At 46.5% G+C, this 14,009-nt stretch overlaps 1 protein-coding gene across 8 annotated transcripts in view; it reads left to right on the top strand.

Moving 5' to 3' along the window:
• The window catches only part of SLC20A2 (solute carrier family 20 member 2), a 56,139-nt gene that overhangs the window by 19,113 nt on the left and 23,017 nt on the right, over positions 1–14,009 (top strand). For 6 of the 8 annotated variants that reach the window (XM_068681529.1, XM_068681528.1, XM_068681522.1 and 3 more), the window contains exons 2-5: positions 5,895–6,445; positions 10,595–10,735; positions 11,969–12,054; positions 13,693–13,789. In XM_068681529.1, the coding sequence (XP_068537630.1) occupies positions 6,157–6,445; positions 10,595–10,735; positions 11,969–12,054; positions 13,693–13,789 (613 nt within the window). In that variant the 5' untranslated portion in view covers positions 5,895–6,156. Of the gene's footprint in view, positions 1–726; positions 870–930; positions 950–5,894; positions 6,446–10,594; positions 10,736–11,968; positions 12,055–13,692; positions 13,790–14,009 lie in introns of those variants that run through there. The other 2 variants (XM_068681525.1, XM_068681526.1) reach the window with 2 other exon arrangements.

Genomic DNA, 14,009 nt, shown 5'->3' with positions numbered 1-14,009 from the left:
AGTTAGAGAAAAAGATATTTATCAGCAGATGAACAACAAATACTTGTTGATACTTTACCTAGCTCGCTTTGCTGGTTTGTAGGATTGCTGCTTTAGCATGACTGCTGTCTGTGCTTTTAGTGAAAGTTTTTGGCAGCGTGATTTCCCCCTAAGTATTTTATCTGCGTTTTTGACCTTTCAGCGGTGTTAACAGAGGTTGATAGGGACTTGGAAAATGAAGCATCCCCTGCAAGTTTCGGGAGCTGAAGGTGACAGTCGCTCTCTGCAGTGTTAAACTTGATAGGAGCCGCTGGAAAGCTGCGAACTTCAGAGCTGTTTCCATGTCGGGTCTAGTGCCAAGTATGCACAAACACATCACGGCCGTGTTAAAATAGGAACTGATTGATACAAAAACTGCTTCTGCGTATGCGGTAATTAATTTTTTAAAGTAAGTCGAGGGTGCTTTTTGTGTCCTGGAGTATTAAACTTGCATCACGCTTGGCCGTGTGACAAGCCCTGTGCATGTAATTTAGAGCCATATAGGGATGTTCTTCATCTTGAACCGCTTGAATTGTACCACCTTTCGTATCGCAGATGTAATATTAGTAGCTTCAAGCGGATACTTTGTGAGCCTTATGGCCCGAGCAGAAACTGGGAAAGATAAGAACTATTTCTGCAAACTGTGCCAGGAGCTCTGCTTATGAACCAGGTCTGATTTCTGTGCGGCGCTGTATTTAGTACCAACAGGCTGCAGTGCCAGAGCTGGGATGAATTTAGGAGATCCCTGTGCCTATATGCATAGGCGGGAAGCCTGGCAAATGGGTCTGCTGTAAAGCACGGCGTACAAAAATTTGGGAGGTGTGGAATAACCTCGCGGAAGCTCCGGTGTGGTAAGCATTTGAGACAGACTTTTCAGCCACCAGTAACTGGAAGTGAAGGTCCTGTCGGTGCGAATTAAATGTGGCTGTCGGTAAGGAAATGTCTGATGCCTTCAGCACTGCAGGGGAGAGGAGATCGTCCTCCCCCATACCTCTTGTCATAATGCGAAGTGGAGTAGTTGTAATAGTTATCTTTAGAAATGCCAAATTAGCTGCTGCCTTTTGATTTTTTGCTCATACTTGGGCAACAACAGCGAAAAAAAAAAAAAAAAAAGAAAAACAACGGTTGAAAATGGAAACTCGCTGAATCCCTGTCCTGTCTGCAGCAGGATGAAGTTTTAAACTCCAGCGCGGGGCTCTTTGGAGAGGTGCAGGGCTGCTTGCAGCAGGAGTTCTGTGTGTTTTTGTGTTTTGCGTGAATGCAGAGGATTCCTCCCTGGTTTTCAGCAGAGAGAAGAGTAAAGGGCGCTTATCGGGTCTCCGTTTGCTCCCTCTCTGTCACCCCGTTGGATTGCCGGTGGGTAATGCACTTAGATTGCTTCCTCAGACTTTGAACTTAGTCCCGAGCTCTTATTTAATTGTTCGTCACTGTTGTTAGGTGGTTCTTCAGCAGCAATCTGGCTATGAAATAAGAGCTGACAGCGTTATCTTTCCGATTTCACGTCAATTGTTCACTAAAAATCTTGCCTGTGCTTAGAAGTGTGCTGTGAATAGTTTCCGGAATAGCTCCCTTGGTGGATGCCCATATATAAACATGTCCTAAGATGATCTCCTGGTTCCTGGCGCTTTCCTGCGGACTTGCTTGTCGCTCGGGATGAGCCGAGGTGCTCCTCACCTGCCTGCTGCTCTGCTCTCTCCCCCAGGGAAGGAAGGGGTAGCGCCTCGTCTCGGCACAGCCCTGAGAAGATGTGCAGCTAGGAGCAAACTGAAGTCACGGGGGGTGTCTGGATCGTCTGCCAGGGAGACACGGGGACGTGCCTAGCATTGCCAAAAATCAGGTTTTCCTCACTGAGGTGTGAGTTCTCTCAGTTTCCACATCCACTTCCCGAGCCCAAAGCTTCAACCCACAACCCAGCTGAGTACGCCACGCCAATTATCCATCCTAAGAAAACCATGTTAGCTCAAAAGCCCCCCTTTAATGCCAACATAGCTCCCAGTAGGTGCAGCGCTTCCCCCGAGGCCTGGCATCCAGAGGGGGAGCACAGCCGGCCCTGCAGGTGAGGCGGAGGATTTCCTTGCACCTTCACCACATTTGGCACTCGCAGATGCATGTCGATGAGGTGTGAGGCGAATACGACAGGCTACGGACTTGCAGCTCTCGTGCAAAGAGCCGGCGATCTGTCAGTCACCCCTGCGTGACGTTTTTTTCCCCGTTTCTTTTTTGTCCCAGTGGCAGCATGAAATACCGCAGGCTCGCGGGTGAGATTAGGTGATGAGGGGCATAGCTCAGCGTGCCCGAGCATGCCAGATGTATTTTGGGCTCCAGAAAGAAGCACGCTACAAGATTTAGTCTGTATTTAGTCACTGGCCTACTTTGCAGGATATTTTGCATTTCTGAAAACTTTCACAGCAGAGCAGATGCGTCCTTTTTTTATTTTTTTTCCCGTTTCTTTGAATGTTTAACATCTGCTTAGGGGGAAAGTAGTAACACCTAGCCACTCGGGTGCTGCCCGCCTGCTCGTTCCCAAACGTGCTGATTCCCTTTCCTCTTTTCACTTTGATTTTGGTCGTGTTCAAGACAAGGTGCTGCCGTGTCCTGCCCCTGGTGCAAACGAGTGGAGTCTTTGGCAGAGGGCCTCCTTGGGCCTCCTAGTGCTGAACTGTCACCTTGCATAACGTGACAGGAGCGGTGGCTCCGTGCCGCAGGCATCCTTCCCTCCCTGTACCCCCTGTCAAGGAGGGAGGTTGGGCAGCTGCTTCTCCGAGCCCTGTGCCGAGAGCCCTGCCAGCACACTTTGGGAGACTCTTTGGCCTTCGAGAGGAGTTTTAGGAGCTCCTTCTGCCCCCGTGACCATGCCTGCACGCTTCCCGTCTCCATTTCTTCCCTCGGGGAGGCTGGTAAGGGCAGCCTTGTGGCTTGGCGGCTTCTTCGGGAATCTGGAGGAGAGAGACGGGTCGGACAAACCCTATCTTGTGAGCTCTGCTGTGGTGGGGAGTGTCACAGCCCCCGTGCCTTCCCTTGTCCAAGGGATCAGGTCACCGCAGCACATCAATAGCTTGGTCGGTAGGTGGAGGAGAGGACATCTCTGCTGGGAGAAAGGGTTTGCTTGCATCCTGCAAGCCTGAAGGAAACGGGGCTCTTGTAACCACAGCGTGTATGGATTTCAGGCAGGTTTGCCCAGTTTCTGGAGAGGAAACTGAGGCACAGAGGGTAACCTGGACAAGTTGCTGTGCAAATCCAAGGGTAAGAAATTTGGTCATGAATCTCCATCACCAAGGAAGCAGCCTGGTCCAGCACTTTATCTCCTGGAGACAACACGACATACATAAATAGAGGTTTTTTAATGAATGAATTTAACGGAGTAAGGCAAAATGCTTCTCTTTCCCCAGGCTTGCACACTCACACTCTTGCAGAGAACTTCAAAGCAATGGTCCCCAGCCCGGGCAGCAGGGAGTCAGTCCTTGTACTGCTGGGCTATTGACATCCTTCCCAATCACCTGAAAACACAGGGCCAAAGTCTGAAACACTCAAGCCACTACTTCATCAACACCTTATCTTGAGTAATCACATTTTCTGTTGTGGTTACATCTGAAGCAACCTACGTAACAAGGCTCTCACCATGCACGGAGCTAGGATGGTTGGGAAAGGCTCATGGGGTATGGGGCAGGCATTGGCGTCCAAGTTTTGGCTTCCTTCACAGGCAGGCAAGCGCAAACTAGAATTACTTCTTCCAAATATCGTTAGCCTTTCTCTGTCTCTTTCCCACTCACGGGGCTGAGCATTCATGAATTATACAAGGGCAACAAGTCTTCAAACATGAAAAATGCATCGGGGCTTCGTTTTCTCATGTTATCTCATAGTATAAAAATCCTTACACAAATGTTTTCAGCAGTTAAGACCTTCCAAGATGTTATTTTAGAGTGCAAGTTGTTCAGGGGTTGATGTCTGCTCCATATCTGGAAATGACTGGAGCAACAATCGTTCAGCCTCTTTGGAGTCTGGGGAAAGGAGGGTAATCTTTTATCCTCGACATGTACGTTTGGAGAAAATGTCAGTCCTTGACGTGAGCTTTTGGGTTATCCAGGGAACAATTACTTAATATCAATGCATGTTTCCCTCTTGCTTGTTCTCAAGGATCCAGGAATATGCAAATTCTCTTAATTTTCTGCATTTCATCATTATGTCCAAGGTTTTGGATGTCCTCTTCAGAGACCCTTCCTCCTTCCCACCACAGACCTACACTGCATTGGGGTCATCAAAAGAAATTCCACCTGGTTTGAGCTGTGGGTGATGGGTTTATGTTGAATGAGGCTGAGGAGAGACTGGCATAGGTGCTGGGTTTGGTGTTTTTCATCTGATGTCCCGCAGGTCTCCTGAAATGCTTCTTATGATGTTGGGAATTTGCTGCTGGATGTCCCTTTGCCCCCTCGCCACCTCCCAAACGGCACTTTTCTGGAGCCAAACGGAGCGGGTGGGAAGGCAGAAAGTGGCATGAGGTGGCACGAGGTAGCTTCGTGGTGGCTACTCGGGGAAAAGCAGCAGCCCGTGGACGAGGCAGATGCATTTGTGTCGGCCGGGCGTGTTTGGGGCAGCTCTTCCAGCCTCTAGCAGCCTTGGTCGCTCCATTTAGCAGGATTCGGCTCGGGTTCAGTGATGCTTTGTGTCCATGACAGCCTACATAAAGATAAAGAGCTTGGGGGAGACAACTATGTGCAGGATTCACGCCGTCTGGCTGAGCTGAGCCTAGGAAATAGCGTGTTGTTTTTTTTTTTTTCCTGACACACTCTTGAAAATGGTAAATCTCGTTTCTAACTGCCTCTGTTTCTTAGCAGTAAAAGAGAGGTAGGTGATAGCATCATGTAAAAGGGATTTTTTTTTTTTTTAATTTGTTTTATATAAATATACTTAATGGCTCTTGTCGACCTAGAGATCGAGATATGCACTTTTGTTTGGTCAAGCTTTTATATTTTAAAGCCCTTTTCTCTCTCTGCATTTTTGGTTTAAAGGTCTCTCTCATCTTTCAGATTAAACTAATTAAAGACTAATTAAGACATAGCTCCAGAGGACATTGTAAAAATTAAACCATCAAAAAATATTAGAAGATATGTATAAAAATGGTTTGAGTATAATGTGCCTGTTAGTAGTAATTGGTAACTATCTATAGGAAAGAGCTGAAAGCTTGAACTTTAAGACCCCTTCCAACCCAAAGCATTCTATGATTTAACTTTTTATTCACTTTTTTTCTAGACTTATACCCATGTATGCCTATAGATCTATATACTGTGATCATTGTGCTGTTTCAGTGACTGGGAAGCTGTAAGAGAATTGTATTCTTGCTGCCTGGAATGTGATAACAGCGATATATGAATATTAATGCTCTTCAGAGTGTTTTCTTTAGACAGACATCTAGATAAAATCATTTTCCAAGGGGGTGCATCGCTGGCTACAGCTGGCAAAACACAACAGGAACGTACAGGGGCTGGGAGTCAGGCTGCATGGTGCAGCCTGTATGTCCTGCATGCTCTACGCTCGCTTGGTGCAAAGAGCCGAAATGAATCCTCCTCTTAGAAAGGGGGCTAATCGCACTGCCTGGTGAATGCGACGCGAACAAAACCCCAACCTGGCTGAATCCTTTCAAAGCGACCAAAACATTTTCTCAGGCAGTGATACTGCAGGAAGTAAGTTGCTTTGGAGGTGACCTAATTTTAACCTTTCTGAATTGCTCTATGATTTAGAACAGTCACGTGCTGAAGCAGGGTACCGTTAGTGGGTTAAAATATCTGTTTACTACCGAAAACACGCACTGAGACGGGCTCCGCCAAGAACTCCTTTTTTTTTTTTTTTTTTTTTAATTCTTTTCTTTCTTTCTTTTGCAGGACAGGTCATCGCTGCTGTACCAGTTTGGGAGCAAAATATGGAATGTGCTTCACTGCTGACCGAGAGCAGGCAAATGAACAGTATTTATAGTAGTGTGAAAATCGGCAGTTAGCAGTTTCTTCACATTCTAACACTACCCAGCACTTTCCAGAGAGAACTCATTGTTTACAAGAAATCTGCTTTCCAAATCCGTTACGGTGCCCTCCAGCCCTGACTATTAACTATTTGCAAAGGGGAAACTGATCTACGCTGTGGGGAAAGATGGCGATGGATGATTACCTGTGGATGGTCATTGTGGGTTTTATCATTGCTTTTATTTTAGCATTTTCGGTCGGTGCAAATGATGTTGCCAATTCTTTTGGAACTGCTGTGGGATCTGGTGTAGTGACTTTGCGCCAGGCTTGCATTTTGGCTTCAGTTTTTGAAACCACTGGTTCGGTGTTGCTGGGAGCAAAAGTAGGAGAAACGATCCGGAAAGGTATAATCGATGTTAACCTGTACAACGGCTCCGAGCCGCTGCTGATGGCAGGAGAAGTTAGTGCCATGGTTGGTAAGTAATGCTTTCCTGTTCCAAGTAACGTTCACTGTGTGTTTGTCATCCTGCTCACTGTGAATATTTTAATTAACTTTAAATCTTCCCATCTTGTGGACGTGCCTGTCTGGTTTTGTGCAAATACAGGGGCCTGTATTCCCCTTTTAGGCTCCTGTTTTTTTTAAAGCACTTCTAATTAGTTATAGTTTCCAGCTGTTCAGCCATTTAACTAATAGAAAAAAAAATGTTTAATGCAATGGATCATATATATGTATATTCCTAGGGTACTGAAAAAAATAATTTTGGAGGTTTTTATTGTAAATGGAAAATATGTCAGCATACCCTTTTTACGACGGTACAGAAGATCCTGCAGAAATAACAGTTTGCAATGAATACGTCCTAAAAGGAATTATTTAAATAGTTTAAAAAAAAATACGGAAATCAAATGTATTTGCTTAAACTGGTTGTCTAACTGAGTGATTGCAATTAATCATATGCTTAATCCTGGCCCCTGACAAAACTTAAAGGAGAAGTACGGGCAGACGGTCACACATTTAAGGTATTTTTGCTTTGTCTGACTCAAGCCAGCAGCAGTTCTGTGTACCTCCGGGTCCACTCTGTGCACCTTTGTTTGCAGTTAAATTAATCTCCGTTTAGAACAAATGGCATATTCTGAGGTAAGTAACATTAAGCCTTGGTATTTCTCCTTTGTTTATGTGCAAGGGGCTTTGTGAGCTTTTGGAGAGCTCCCATCAGGATCAATAGCAGACCTGCTTTTAAAGGGCAGGGTGTGGGGAGCAGCAAACGCTCTCCCCAAAGTCCTCAGGCAGAGCCTGTGGGCAAAATCGGTGGGTCCGTGCTGCACGTGGTTACTTTCCCGTTTCTTCGTTTCTTTATTTTCTCCATTAATGGATCAAGATGGGCTTTGAGCGCCGGTTTCTGGGCTAGTCTGAGGTGGTTTTGTCTGCGTGAGAGGGAAGAAGCTCTCTCCCCTCTCCCTTCCCCAGCCAAGAGGGGAGGTTGCTGCCGGTACCGCGGCTGCTCCCCGAAGGCTCCTCACGCAGGGCAGGTGGCTCCAAGCAGCATCAGCACCCCTGGGCTCCCCCTGGGCTCCCCTTCCTTGATGTCTCACGGGGCCAGCTGCAGGCTGCTGGTCTGTCCCTTGAGCTGTGGGACGGGTGGTGTGTCTCTGTGCTTCTTGAGGTAGCTCCGTCACTTCCAACTGGTGCATGCCTGCAGAAATGTAAGTGCCCTGCCTCTTCTGACCATCACCGCCTCTATAGCACCTGTGATCCCCTGAGCAGGAAGGGTCCTTTCCCTTTCCTGTATCTCCTCATGATGTCCTGAACCCATCAGGGCAAAGTTTTACGTCCCTCATCCCCCCCGTGGAGGCAGCTGGCCAGAAGCTCAAAGAAAACAACTTATTTGCATGTGTATTTACATAAGGCTGTGTGAACTTCATGACCAGTTGCATTCCCTCCCTCCAGTAAGGGCATTAGGAATAAATTCCACATTTTAAATCTCTGAATTAAGCACAAGTTACAAACTGCAGGTTCCGTTTTTTTCCCCTCAAATCCACTGCCAGCTTTTCTCTGGATGTTTTTGTTGTGTTTTCTCTGGGCCTTCCTGTGTGTTTTCTTTTCCTCGTTCTCTTTTCCCTCTGCATTTCTCCCCCCCTTTTCTCTCACGCATCGTGATCATGTTTCCATGAGTTAGCTTCTGAATTTTGATGAGGCTTCAGTGAGTCTGGAAGGGGCCGCCAGCCACAGCGTCCTCTTTCCAGATGTTGCTGGAAGATCTTCTGATGCTTGCAGCACACAGCAGGCGGTGATTTTCAGGGCAAGCACCTCCCGTAAGAGAGAAGGAAGTGGGGAGCAATGGGATGGTCTGGGGATGACATAGCCTGTGCCCACATTTTGCAGCGTAGCATTTTGTAATGAGACCTACCCAACGGTTTGTTGGGCGCTGGGAGGTTGGGGACTCTTGCTTTTAAGGTGCTGCCGTGCTGGAGTATTTGTGTCAGGGGCCAGGACAAACTCTAGCGAGCCTTCTGGCTCCTAGGTTGGCTTTGCAGAGCTTGTGAGCATACATTTTACACCACAGAAGACTTGAGGCCTGGTGTTGATAGTTCAGGTGCCTGGCTTTGGGTATTTGCAGCCCCAGAGGAAAGTTCTCCTCTGGCTTAATTTATATATATTTTTTCTCACTTAAACTTCTTTAGACCGCACCTTGTCTTCCTCAGACCATCTGAGTCCTCCACCACTTTCCCTTCTGTTTGTGTTTTAGACGAAGCTGATTAAGTAAGAAATAGCTCCATGCTCCCTCTTTTTCCCCCAGAAGAAAAAAACACCACACATTTGCACTTGGATGCATTTTCCTTCTTTTTTTTTTTTTTTTTTTTTTTTTTAAAGGATTTTTCTGTAATTACCTATTTGTGGCTGACATCTATTTGTTCACTTGGCTCTTTACAGATGCTACCACGTGTTTTCCCTTTCACCTCACTTCCACTTGCTGATCTCTTAAGTTCATGTCAAAGGTTTCGAAGTGTGCTTATTTTTATTTTAGCGTAGGGGAAGAGAGGCCAAAAAATTAAAGAGCAGGTGCTCCTTGTTTGATCTAGAATTTCCGATAGTGATAGGAGTACCAGTTGTTTTGGGACGGTGCCCCAGGAGAGGGCAGTTTTACAAACTGGTTGACTTCCAAACCTAGCTGCATACGATGCCAGCAAGTTGGTCTGGCGAGGCTGAGCAGTTTGGTATTTGTAAGGGGGAAAGCTGACCTTACAACAGCTTGTCTGAAGTGACAAAGCAGCCTCTGAATCTTTTTTATAGGTATACCTAGCATTCTTCTCTTCATTTCTCTTTATCTTCCCATCTGTCTTCACCAGCCTCTCTTGCCAGTGCTGCTCCCTTGCCATGCCTCCCCTGCGGTATTGCTCAGGTCCTTGCACGAGGGACATTGTGCAGGCTCAGGAGGCATCAGGAACTGGCTCCTTGCTCTCTCTCTTCTTGATGCCTGTGTTGTGGAGCTGTAAAACCTCACTGCAGCTCTTTTTCAGTGCTTTTGTACCCTGGTATGTAACCAGGCTCCGTTTCAAGAGCTTCAAGCCATCCTCTCCTGGTAGGGCTGAGGATGGAGGCTGGGATTTGAGTGAGAGCGTGTGTTCAGTGGCCTGGCTTTGTCACCCATGTCTGCTGCAGGTCTGTTGGCACTGGTGGCACGAGCCTGAAATTACAGGGTCTTTCACTGCAGTTTGATTGCACACAAAGATTTCCTCTCAAGACCATGAAGTCTCAAGATCAAGAAGAGATACTAAGAGTCCTCTAATATTGGGCGAGATCAACAGAAAACCCGCGTCTCCACCAAAATGATTTTCGTCTCCTCACACGAGAGGAGCAGGGAACTTGAGTCCTTCTAGGACATTCAGTGCTTCAGTGTGAAACTGGGTTGAGGCATGGAGCTGGGCGTCCATCAGCCGTCTGTCTGATCCAACTACTGAAAATACAAGGCCTGCTCTGTGGTGCTAGGGTTCTTTTTTTTTTCCACAGCCTGAGTTGTCCGGTGCTGCAAATGAAGGTGGTGAGAGCATCCTCTCACCCTCCTCAGTCTGTTTATCCTGCAGAGGACTCTGGACAGTGGCCACGCACCACTGAGAAGAGGCACAAATACTCCCTGGGACAGGATTTGAGCCCTTTCCTGGTAGCATCTGAATTCAGGAGCATCGGTGAAACTGTGACACTTCTCCTGACACTGATCTCTTGGAGGCTTCCAGGTTCATCTCCCAGAGATGAGATTTTCTAAGCTTAATGAGCTTTCTAAGCTTGAAACCAGGAGCTGTTTGCATATTCAGTCTGATGGGCTAAGTAGGGAAAAATAGTGAAAGCCTTCAAAAAAGAGCAGACCCGTTGTACAGCGTTAAGTGCTTTAGTAATAAAAAAATTGCAAAGGAGATGGAGTGTTCAAAGCTGCTATTAGACTGTCACAGTGTCTGCTTTTAGAGACAGAGCAGGAACAAAACTCTCTTTGGGAGATCTCCATTGTGCATGTGGAGCGTGGGCAGCGCTCGTAAAAGAACGTGGGTACATGGCTAAGAATTTTCTGTGTGACACTACTGTTACTATTGTTGTTTACAGCTGGTGTTTTTTTCCCCCCTCCTTCACTTTCTAGGTTCTGCTGTTTGGCAGCTGATCGCATCTTTCTTGAAACTCCCAATATCGGGGACCCATTGCATCGTAGGTGCTACAATTGGCTTTTCCCTCGTCGCAATTGGCACACAGGGAGTCCAGTGGATGCAGCTTGTCAAGATTGGTAATTGCCATTTCCTTTAATGCGGCAGGGTATGTCAAACAGCGTGCGCTGACTGAAGAAGCTTTCTCAGAAATGTGCCCTGTGCTGGTAGCACTCCCTTCTTAAATTATCTTCTACCTAAGGGCTGCAGCACTTGCATTTTACCCACAAAAGGGGTAAAACACAAGTTGTGCTTCCCCAGCAGTAAGTTGAAGAGGAGACATGGTGCCTCCCAGACGTGCTTCAAGGTGACACTCCTCTTGCAATTCTTTTTGTGGCAGCTCATGCCACCCCGCTCTCGCTCTGAGCGACGCTAGCCATCATGTGAGTGCCCACCGTCATGTTTCTCCACCCACCAGCACCAGGGAGGCAAATGCTGGGCGCGCAGCACATGCTTAAATCACAGCCTCCCACGGTCAGCGTCGCCAAGCGGGGATGTGAGGGAGGTTTCTGTATTGTTTTGTAAGCCTTGTAACCCAAGACGCAGCCTAAACCCTGCATTAAAAGCACTTGGGGTTGAAGGCATGGAAATAGAGTTGAGTTTTAGAGAAGCTAGAGTAAGGCGTTTTTTTTCTTTTAAATCTGTCAAAAGTAAAATAAAGTTTGTAGCAAGCCTGAGATGACAGCAGAATCAATCTGTTAACTGTGTCACAAACAATAAATCACTCTGGGTAAGATTTCCAGAGCGCTGCCCTAATCCTGTTTTATTGAAATCAGTGGGAGTTTTGCCACCCACTTCAGTTAAATCAGTCCTGAACACTTGCAAATCTTGCCCGCAAAAAAATTTATGCACATTGTTCACTGCAGTGGATGCTTCTGTGGCATTTTGGAAATCAAGACTTTTACCCTGTGAGCAGCACGGCATCCTGCTGCTCACAGGGTAAAATTATTCCCACTTGCTTGCACCACTCAGAGTCATGGTGATTAGGAAATGACAGGGGTTCTCTTGGCCCGCTCTGCATCAGCCAGGAAGAAATTTTCTGATTAATTTGATAACTAAACTTGCACAATTATCTGGAAATGTTTTGGCTGACGTTTCTAATAGTGCCAAGCATTACTTTAGCTTTCACGAGTGTCAGTGGTAATTGAGCTGCACCAGTTATAAGTAAATATCTGGAATATTCTTTCCAGATGTACAGTACAAGAACCATTCTGAACACATCGCTCGCTGACCACTAGCTGCTTAACTATTATGCAAGTATGTTATATATTTCATGTTCTTTTCTTTCTTTTTTTTTTTTTTTTTCAACACAGTTGCCTCTTGGTTTATTTCCCCACTGCTGTCTGGCTTGATGTCTGGAGTACTCTTTGTGCTGATTAGATTCTTCATTTTAAAGAAGGTAAATGAATCTCACCGTCCTAATGAACGCTTGTTACGAAGGCTGTGTTCTAGCCTGTCATTTGAGTGCTGGCATTTCCACAGGGTTGAAAGTCTGTGGCTTGCTTTTTGGATAGGAGACCTGTCATTTTTTGTCTAGCTGTTGGAACTGTATTTGCTCTAAAAGCTCAGAGTAAGTAACAAAACACATATTTGAGGTTTAGAAAGTGCTATGCAAGTGCATCAGAAGCTAACTGATACTGCAGATTATGTTTCATTGAAAGATGATACACTGAGATGCTGGTTTATTAGCACAAAGTTCTTGGCCTTGACTTAGCCTCATGATAGCAATTCAAACTGTTATTTAAAAAGAATACTCCTCACTGGGAGATACTCTCATTAATATTTCACAGAAATTCTAAGCTTTGGTTTTCTAGTGCATGAGATATTAGAAGACGGGCATCTGTGTATTCCTAGATTCTCAAGAAATTTGAATTAACGGGTTTTAGTGACCTCAGTCAGAAGTGGCAACTTTGAGGTAGCATCAGTCTGTCTGTCTCCAGTGTGGATGATGATTTGCTTGCCACCCTGCAAGGGCTGGAAATCAGAGTACTTTTATTTGCTCTTTCTATTTCTCTCGCACCATTCAGCATGCTAAAATGAGGGGTACGACACATGACAAGGACCTAAAATAAGGGACACTATGTTAGTGGTTATACAGGGAACTTAAATAGATGAGGAATTAATTCTTTTGCTATAAATAACACCACCTGTAACCCCAGCTTCATCGTTCTTTAGTTCTGATGTAAATAAATGTCAGTGATAGAAGCAGATGATAAGTCTGAACGGACACAGCTTTGAATTTAAAATGACTCAAGCTGCATGAAGGACGAGATATTCTAGGGAAAAAAGTTCCTCTATTACATTCAAAACCTAACAGCTTAGGAAATTAATTATCAGAATCACACAAATGTGCCCTTGTACGCATGCCCCTGCATAGGGTGGCGTGAGGCCACTGCACCCTACTCTCCACTGCCTTTTGTTGCTCGTGGCAGCAAGAAACAAAACCTGACTAACCAGCCCTTGGTTTCGCCAGGCTCTTCCCAACCACACGGAGCCTGTCAAAGGGCCAAAGCTCTTTCTTCACAAAGGCTTTTTCCACGCTTTGCACGGTGCATTTCCGCTGCGCCGTCAGCTTGTGAGCAGCAGAGGCACGAGGCCATGGTGGCCGCCTGCCTCCTGTGCCCACCTCTGAGCTCTGCGCCGGACAGCAAGGCACAGCCATGTGCTAGCTTCAGGTAAAATGCTCGATGTGGCAACCAGAACAGCCCCCTGTGAAGGAAAACACTCACAGGAAGAAGCTTTCCCCCCCCAGGTGTGAGAATTAAAGCCAGCAGGTCTGCAGCAGACTTGAAGCTATAACCCATGGTGCCCATGACCAGTGTTGAGCTTCCCCAGACTGCTGGTGCTGGCCAAGACCAGCGTTGGGGGTTCAGGTGTAACCACACGGGTCAACATCCTTCCCTCAGCATCATTCTGAAGGGTTCACCTGCCTGGCACTGGCTTGGGAGCACGTGTTTTCCTCACGTTGGCTCATGCTGACGCTAATCTGGTGGAAAACCCAGCTAATGTTTCCCTTTTTTTCCTGGTTTCTCTGCAGGAAGACCCTGTGCCCAATGGTCTCCGTGCACTTCCAGTGTTCTATGCTGCTACCATCGCTATTAATGTGTTTTCCATCATGTACACAGGGGCACCAGGTGAGTGAGCTGTCTGCCGTGGGAGGCCTAGCAGGGAGGCTTCCTGCAGCCACGGTGTTGTGTTAGTTTTGTGTAACGATGCTCCACCGGCGTGCTGTCACATAGCTGTGAGTGCTGCACAGCTCTTTTCTTTGTTAGGAGTTAATGAGGGCAAGAGTAAGCCATTTATTTGCATGTGCTTCCATTCATGCATGAGTTTTTGTTACTCTCTCTTGATCAC

This window comes from Anas acuta, chromosome 4 (assembly GCF_963932015.1).
Source record: "Anas acuta chromosome 4, bAnaAcu1.1, whole genome shotgun sequence".
Lineage (NCBI taxonomy): Eukaryota > Metazoa > Chordata > Aves > Anseriformes > Anatidae > Anas > Anas acuta.
Note: the sequence above shows the minus strand (reverse complement) of the source record. Positions and strands in the feature narration are given on the sequence as shown.